Genomic DNA, 8,284 nt, shown 5'->3' on the forward strand with positions numbered 1-8,284 from the left:
GTTGCATTTGGGAATATAAAAATCGTATAATTCTGTTTTCATCAAACACCTATTTATACATCAGTTGAAAGAAAGAATAAACTTTTGGTAGGTGAAGAGGCGGGTAAAGGCACTGCAATTCAATGCGCACATTATGGGGTTTTGGCGCATATTTTTTTTAAACACCAACAGGGGACTACCAAACAAACATGCAGGCGTGCTGAAAAAGACGAATGGGGGAGATGTACACTAGCGCCAAGCGGTCGTGACACCCATCATTCTTCTGATTTTACATCACGGTGCTGCAGGTAATAAACTTCAATACTACATTCATTCACTTTATTCGTAATTATAATGTTTGGAAACTCGTGATCCGATTTTGGTCCACCAGGTCGAATAACCTCCGGTACTCTCCTTAGGATCGGCTGCTATTCCGGGAGGCTTTAGGTACTTGACGGGCCTTTGAGTTAAGCCGGGCAAGGTGGACTGCTTGAAAATTGCGGGCTTCTTCTTTTTGCCTTCGTATGCAAATGGATTGGCAGGGTAGTCCTTGGTTCCCTTTTCGGTGATGAAAGCCACTTCTGAGGTGAATGGAGGTTCATTCACTTCTTCCTCCTGTTCCGTCTCCGTAAGAAAATCGATATTGGCGACTCCACCTTCGACAGCCACAACAGGTTCATCTTCTACCTCGATGGGTGTTTCAGCATTGATGACCACAACAGGCTCTTCGGCAATACCAAAAGTTACCTGGGGCTCTTCTTCTTCCGTCTCAGGAGCCGTGTTAACTTGTAAGACGCTCACTTCTTCGACAGCCACGATAACAGGTCTCTCCTCATTGTCAGCCGATACTTTGACAATGATAATTTCTCCTACAGGTTCTTCAACATCTGACATGGGCGTCTCTGGTACTATGACAGTCATGGGAAGCATGGAGGATCTAGTCAAGTCCTCTTCGATCTTCGCCACCATCATTTCATCCATGGTGATTGGTAAATCGGTTGTAACTGATACATCGTCTTCGTCGTCGGATGGGGTTTCCTGGACAATTTCAGCCGGAACTGGAAGATCTTCATTCAGGATTTCCTCAACTTGGGCTGGAACGATTTCATCCTGTGAAACATCAATTGGTGATGAAATGATTTCGTCAAGCACTTCGTCAACTTGAGGTGCAACGATTTCGTCGTCTGAAATGTCAGCTTGTGGTGGAACATTGTCGTTCTGTACTTGGTCGTCAACTTGTAGTGCAACGATTTCATCTCGGTCAACGTCGTCTTGAGTTGAAGCGGTCTCATCCTGTACCTTTTTCAAATCAATTTCTGGGATAAGGACCTCTTCTTCGACAACTGGAACAACAAAGGGGACAGTTTCGGTGACGGCTTCTTCAGTTACCACTTCAGCTGTCGCAGTCTCAACTGCTTTGGCGTATGCGACCTGTTTGTGGACCTCCTCCGGAGTAAGTACTTGTTCCTCCTATGACAAATAGAAATTTTATTATTTGATTGGCTAATTGAATTAAATTGTTTTATTTATGTACCGGTGGGCTCTCTCCACGCAGTTTGCGTCGGTGACGCTGGCTATCAGCCAAACTCTTCAAGCGCCGGATGGTGTAGACTGGTTGGACGTTCTCCAAGTCTTGTGTGCTTCTCTTGCGTCGGACTGGAATCGGAAGTGGCTGACCGTAAGGTAAGTAATAGACAACATATTCCTCTCCATTAGCTCCATGAACTTGCGATCCGACCGATTTGCCTCCGCTGCTGCTTCCACTACTGCTTCCGCCACTTTCACCGCCGACCTTTTTAGGCAAAAAGGCGCTGGAATCGGTGACCTGGTAGCGACCGATGATGACTGGGTAGTGCTTCTTTTTGGGTGCTTCGTAAGAGGGTGACGATCCTGCATCAGCTCCGTAGGTGTCATCCGGTTTCTTGGCGTCGTCGTACGATGGAGACGAAGGATACGATTCTTTTTCAGCCGAATAGGACTCATCTGGCTTTTTCACTTGATCGTAAGCCACTGGTGGTTTACCATAATCATCGATGGGCGAATCGTAATTCTTGGACACTGCCTGGTAACTAGTGCTGGACAATTCGACATCATCCTTGTAACCACTAGGGGCGTAATCGTCAGCTGGATAAGTTTCCTTGTAGGCAGGAGTGGTCAGCGGTTCGACTCGGTATCCGTCTGGTTTGTGGGTAGTAGGAGGATACTCGACATATTTACCTGGAGCTTCATAGGCCGGTTCGACGTATTTGGCCGGAGCTGGGCTATCGTAAGTAGCTTCATATTTTTTGGGAGCTTCGTAGGCTGGTTCAACGTATTTAGCGGGAGCTGGGCTGTCGTAAGTAGCTTCGTACTTTTTAGGAGCTTCGTAGGCCGGGTCAACATATTTGGCCGGAGCTGGGCTGTCGTAAGCAGCGGGAGATTCGTATTTCGTTGGTGGCTCTACGTACCTGTTTGGAGGTTTGTAATAGGCGACGGATGGTGAAGGTGTTCGTGATGGTGGGTTTTCGTATTTCTTGGCTGGCAAGTAATCACGAGTTGGGGTTTCTACATACCGTTTAGGAGCTTCGTAAGCCGCCGATTCGTAGGATGCCTCCGGTGCCTTGTATTTGGTTGTGGCTTGTTCGTAACTTTGAGTCGGCGAGTCATACGACGCTTCAGGAGCCTTGTACTTGGCGGTAACTGGTTCGTAAACGGCAGTCGGGGGGTATGTAGGATATCCGTTTTTAGCAGGAGCTTCATAGGCAGTCGTCGTCCGGTAAGTGGTGGTTGGCGCATCGTAAGACGGAGCTTGTGGTTTGATGGGAATGAAATCACGTTCGACGTAGACGGGCGATTTGGGTCCAACGGCTTCGTAGGGTCTGCTGGTTGGGCGGAATTCAGAATCAGGAGCGACGTAGTCGGACTGGGGCGAGTGGTAGTTTATTTTCGGTGCTTCATCCTTGTAGGAAGATTTGTGGGATGTTTCTCCTCGGTACGGAATCTCATCTCTGAAAACTGGGCGATCCGTGCGAGGTGGTTCCTTGTAGGATTCTTCTTTGTAAGCGGGCTCCTTGTACGCAGGCTCTTTGTAAGATGGAGCAGCTTCGGTGTAGGCAGCCTTGGCTGGTTGTTTGTATTCAGGCTCCTTGTAGGCGGGTTCTTTGTAGGCTGGAGCAGCTTCGGTGTAGGAGGCCTGGGCTGGTTGCTTGTACTCAGGCTCCTTGTAAGCAGTGGCGGACCCTTTGGATGAAGATGGTTCCTTGTATTCGGGTTCTTTGTTGTAGGCTGGCGTCTTGTAATCCTCGGTGTAAGCAGGCTCCTTGTAAGACGGAGATGGCCCCTTGAAAGCTGGTGCTTTGTACTCTACTTCCTTGTAAGCTGGGGCTGATTCCTTGTAGGCCGGGGCTGATTCTTTGTAGGCCGAAGAAGATTCTGCATAGGCCGGAGCAGGCTCTTTGTAAGCAGGTTCCTTGTAGGCCGGAGCAGGCTCTTTGTAGGCAGGTTCCTTGTAAGCGGGCTCTTTGTAGGCGGGCTCCTTGTAGGCGGGCTCCTTGTAGGCGGGCTCCTTGTATTCCGGCTCATTGTAGGCAGGCTCTTTGTAAGATTGAGATGGTCCCTTGAAAGCTGGTGCTTTGTACTCATCCTTGTAGGCTTGAGCAGTTTCCTTATAGGCCGGGGCTGATTCCTTATAGGCCGGGGCTGATTCCTTGTAGGATTGGGTCGATTCTTTATAGGCTGGAGCCTCCGTGTAGGCTGGGGCTGATTCCTTATAGGTGGATGCAGGTTCTTTGTAGGCCGGTGCAGGTTCCTTATAGGCCGGGGCTGGTTCCTTATAGGCCGGGGCTGGTTCTTTGTAAGCTGGGGCTGATTCTTTGTAGGCTGGCGCTGATTCTTTGTAGGCCGGTGCGGAATCCGTGTATTTCACTGAAGAGTAGTCCTTGGCGGCTGCTGGATTGGTTCTCAGCTGGTCATCGACGGCATCACGACTGGCAGCGCTCCACGATCGGACAAACTGCAAGTAGTCCTCATAAACATGCTTGGACGGAATGGGGCTGCGGATGTATCCCACTTCGTAAGGCTTCAAGTGAAAAGCGAAAAAGAGAAAGCAATCAACATCAATTCCGCCTGTACGCTCGGTTTTCTCATTTAGAAATTATAGACAATATGGAGGTGTTCTACTTACTGGACCGAAAAGTTGGGTGTAGACATAGGGGCCGTCGTATTCTTGTTTGGGCTCTTGTTTGTGTCCTCTGTCGTTGGAAACTGAACGGGAAGAGGGAGCCGGAACGCGGGATTCCGGAGATTGTCTAGCCTCAACTGCGATGTTGTCGTAATCTTCAATAATCTTTCGATTGCCCCAGTCTTGGGCAGATCTTCTGGTGTTGGTGGGTCTCTGGGCCGAGCGGCGCTTGCGTCTACCAGCGAAATTGGCCCAGTCGACATCATTGTTGAAATTTTCAAAGAAACTGCCGATCGATGGGAAACCCAATTCGGATGGTGATGGCGGCGCTTCCAGCGATCTCTTGGCGAATTGACTCGTTGGCGACTCAAAGTTGAGGAAACGAGAGTTGGCGTACGAGTTGCGGTAATTTTGGTGATCAGCTCCCTGCTGGGCGTACTGCGGCTGCTGGGCGTACTGTGGCTGCTGATATTGGCGTCCCTGCGATGGTTGCTCAACCTGGCCTGGCCAACCCACCAAATTCTGTTGGATCATTTCTTGGAATATAGAAAATGGCTGGGCAACTTGCGGTGGTCCGTACGCTTGGGTGTCTTCGTAAGATCGAGCGCTTTCTACTGCTGGTGCCGCTTGAGAGGCTGGCTGGAACGGTTGCTGCTGGGGCTCCTGTGCAGGTTGAGGGTTGTAAGAGGCCGACTGGATCTGTGGAGCAGGACCGTTGAACGGAGAGAAAGATTCTTCGTGCTGTGGAGCAGATTGGGGTTGAATGGGACTGCTGTAAAATGAAGCTCGGGACTGTTGAACAGGAGCGTACTGTTGTGGGGCGGGTTGTTGAACAGGAGCGTATTGTTGTGGGGCGGGTTGTTGTTGTTGAGCAGGAGCGTACTGTTGTGGGGCGGGTTGTTGAGCAGGAGCGTTGTAAGGAGTGAATGGCTGTGCAGTGGGTTGAGGCTGAGCAGGAGCGTTGTAAGGAGTAAACTGCTGTGGAGCCGATTGTTGAGCAGGAGCGCTGTGAGGAGCGTACTGCTGTGGAGCGGGCTGAGGCTGTTGAACAGGAACAAACTGCGAAGGAATGAATGGCTGTGCAGTGGGTTGAGGCTGAGCAGGAGCGCTGTAAGAAGTAAACTGCTGTGGAGGTGGTTGTTGAGCAGGAGCGTTGTTGGGAGTGTATTGTTGTTGAACAGGGCCATTGTAAGAAGTGAAAGATGCGCGAGCAGCTTGCTGATCTGCATTGTTAAATGGATTAAAAGACGCCGGAGCAGATGTGGGTTGAGGTGATGGCAATGGCTGCGAGGCTTGGTTATTGTAAGGAGTGAAATATTGAGGCTGCGGTGGTGGGATATTGAAAGAAGGGAAAGATGCGGATGCAGATTGTGGCTCAACACTGGTGAACGGAGTAAAAGTTTCGGCGACAGATGTAGGCTGAGCAGCAGGCAATTGCTGCGATGACTGGTCATTAAAAGTGGTGAAAGACTGGGAACTAGGTTGCTGGGGCTGCTGCTGGACAGGAGCGTTGTAAGGGACGAAAGATTGCGCCGGCTCTGGGTTGTTGCTCGTAGTGAAAGACGTCGGAAGAGATGCCTGAACAGGTGTGGGTTGCGGAAGAGACGATGTCTGGGAGACTTGGCCGTTGTACGAAGTGAAAGATGCTGGAACAGACGTCTGCTGATTAACTGGAACGCTGTACGGAAGGAACGGAATTGGAATGGGGAGAGACGGAGTGAACTGTTTGAAAAGAATCGGCGATTCCGTCGGTGGTTCAGGTGTCGAATCGGTCGAACTCTGAACGTCCACCTCGTTGAGATGTGGCGACGAATCGTGATGGTTCACAGCGCGGTGCTCCGGTTCCAGCGGAACGTTGTTTCCGAGCGGAATGAAGGCGGACGAACCGACAATCGGCTGGAATTGGCGACTGGGTCGGATGTGTTCCTTGAGTGCTACGAACTTCGGCCAGGCGACACCTTCCGATGGCTCCTGATGCAGTTGGCGATGGAGAATGGCGTTGCGCAAGCCACCGAACGTGAATGGATTTCCAGTAGCAAACATCCGCTTTTGAATGGTTTTGGCTTCGCTCAAGTTGATTGCCATCAGCATGAGCCAAAGTGAGAGCACCACTGTTACCTGTATCACACACGCAGAAAAAGAAACCAGCAGAAAAAAGAAAAAGAAAGATTGAATTCATTACGATCCGTATAGAGTCGCAAGCCGCAAAGACCATCTGTTATCCGATCGGTGTCTCGTGAGAATCTACACAATTATCAGCTTTCCTTTTCGAAAATAAGTTTCCCAAACAAAAAAAAAAAGCCCAGTTTTATTTTTTCCTTTTTCAGAAATTTTGCACCGATATTTAATAAAAGAGCAGGAAGAATTATTGAGCCTGGCGGAATATTTTACTGGTCCACATTCCACGTACCGATCGTTTTAACCAGAAAGAGAGAAAAGACATCAAAATTGCTAGGTATGGAAAACGCTTTCACCCTGTGTGTGTTTTTTTATATTTTTTCCTTTTTCAAATATGAGCTTCTTTGTCTCTTGTTTGGATACATATATCCATGTGCAAATCATTCCGGCTTGACCACACTGCGCGCACATTGAATTGGAAAAACCGCAGACGCAGATGCGGCGGCCGGATATCGACCAACGACCTACATTTGTCGCCGAAAAAAAAAGTTTCCATTTCCCAGTGAATTCTATCATCAGAAAATGTCGAGGAAAATAACTGGGCGAAAGATGAAGATGATGGGAATGGTGCGCCCGCTTCTTTATTTCCATATGAAATTGTTCCAGTGAAAATGGTCGACTCCGTGAGCTGAATTATAGAAATGCTAATGCGGATTCGGAGCTGCTGCCAGAGCGGATTAGGGACTCGACAGAAATGTCACGAATGGGTGATGGATGACAGCGGGAAAAATTCTTTCCTTATTATTAGATTCGAGTCTATAGTAGTTGAATTTTTCTTGACACCAATTAAAAACCCATTTTTCATTGAAATTTTTTAATTCTTCCAGACTTCCACGAATTTTTCCCTGTTGCATCTCAAATTTGTGGTTTCCCATAAAAGATCCTCCCCCCTATTTTATTCACTAAAAACAAACACGACGAAAAAGAAAAACAAAAAGACAAAGGACCGCGGAAATCAAATAGATTCGACCCACTGTTCCAAATTTCCTGCTACAAGGAAATTAAAACTAATAAAATTTTTTATTATTTAGAAGGACTTACGTTTTGGGACAGTCGAAGCCCCATGATGATTTCGGAGACTTGATGCACTAATCGATCGAATCCGACGATGAAACCAATTTCCCAGTGAACCTGTTTGCGGCGATTTGTTAACTGTGGCTGGATTATTTTATTTTTTTATTTGGCTGGGATGTCGGTGAGTTGTTGTTGTTGTTGTTGTCGATGCCGAAGACGTTGTCTGACTGTGGTATTCATTGCCTGCCCCCCGCTTTTATATAGGTTTCTCCATTGTGGAAAGTCTCTTTGGCGGATGGAGGAATCCAGGTGAATGGCAATGGAGGAGGTACACACACACACACACACCGTGTACATCGATGTATGTGGAGTACACGTACCTGCATGGAACATCTGAGAGCAAAACGGCTGGGGCTCGTGCCACGCAGAGAGAAATCAGATGAGCGGGCGACCGTGGCGGCTATCAGCAGCAGCAGCCGCATGGAAAGAAGAAAAGTGAAACCATCGCTTGGATTTGAAGAACGAGTCTCCTCCTCCATTTGTTTTGGCGTCCAGCATTTGAAATTGGTCGTATTTTCTTCTTAGAAAAACAACAACAGCAGCTGGCCCCCGTTGCTGCCGTGGTGGCCAGCATTTGCTTTCGCCAAACCGAGAGGCAGTGGGGGTATTATAGTCAAAGTTATGGCGCATCTCATCATCATAATCGGCCGCAGACGACACAGGCGACTGTCGTTGTCTCACGCTCCTCATCATGGCGACCTCCCACGGTTGTCATTAAAGAGACGGCCGTTAATGCGTTGAAAATTTTCGCAGAGCCGCTCGCACGATATCGTAAACTTGTAATTTGTTTCCACCCATTATAGATCTTGTTTTGATTAGATAATGATACAGAGCGAGGGCAGAATCGTTTGTCGAGCGTGAATTTCTCGATCCGGCTTTCGCTCTCGCTGTGTA

The 8,284-nt window shown here is 48.6% G+C and overlaps 1 protein-coding gene across 3 annotated transcripts; it reads right to left on the reverse strand.

Moving 5' to 3' along the window:
- Position 1: 1 nt before the first annotated feature.
- Positions 2–7,555, reverse strand: LOC124316123 (paternally-expressed gene 3 protein-like). 3 transcript variants are annotated; one of them, XM_046781861.1, is made up of 5 exons: positions 7,358–7,555; positions 5,129–6,256; positions 4,142–5,086; positions 1,514–4,036; positions 2–1,449 (listed from the first exon to the last, which is right to left on the reverse strand). In XM_046781861.1, exons 1-5 carry the CDS (start codon positions 7,379–7,381, stop codon positions 319–321), a joined length of 5,751 nt encoding a protein of 1,916 aa, XP_046637817.1. In that variant the 5' UTR covers positions 7,382–7,555; the 3' UTR covers positions 2–318. The 3 variants fall into 3 exon arrangements, with proteins under 3 accessions (XP_046637817.1, XP_046637818.1, XP_046637816.1); XM_046781862.1 differs by having other exon boundaries at positions 2–1,089; positions 1,279–1,449; positions 4,142–6,256; XM_046781860.1 differs by having other exon boundaries at positions 4,142–6,256.
- Positions 7,556–8,284: the final 729 nt, after the last annotated feature.

This window comes from Daphnia pulicaria, chromosome 12 (assembly GCF_021234035.1).
Source record: "Daphnia pulicaria isolate SC F1-1A chromosome 12, SC_F0-13Bv2, whole genome shotgun sequence".
Taxonomy (NCBI): domain Eukaryota; kingdom Metazoa; phylum Arthropoda; class Branchiopoda; order Diplostraca; family Daphniidae; genus Daphnia; species Daphnia pulicaria.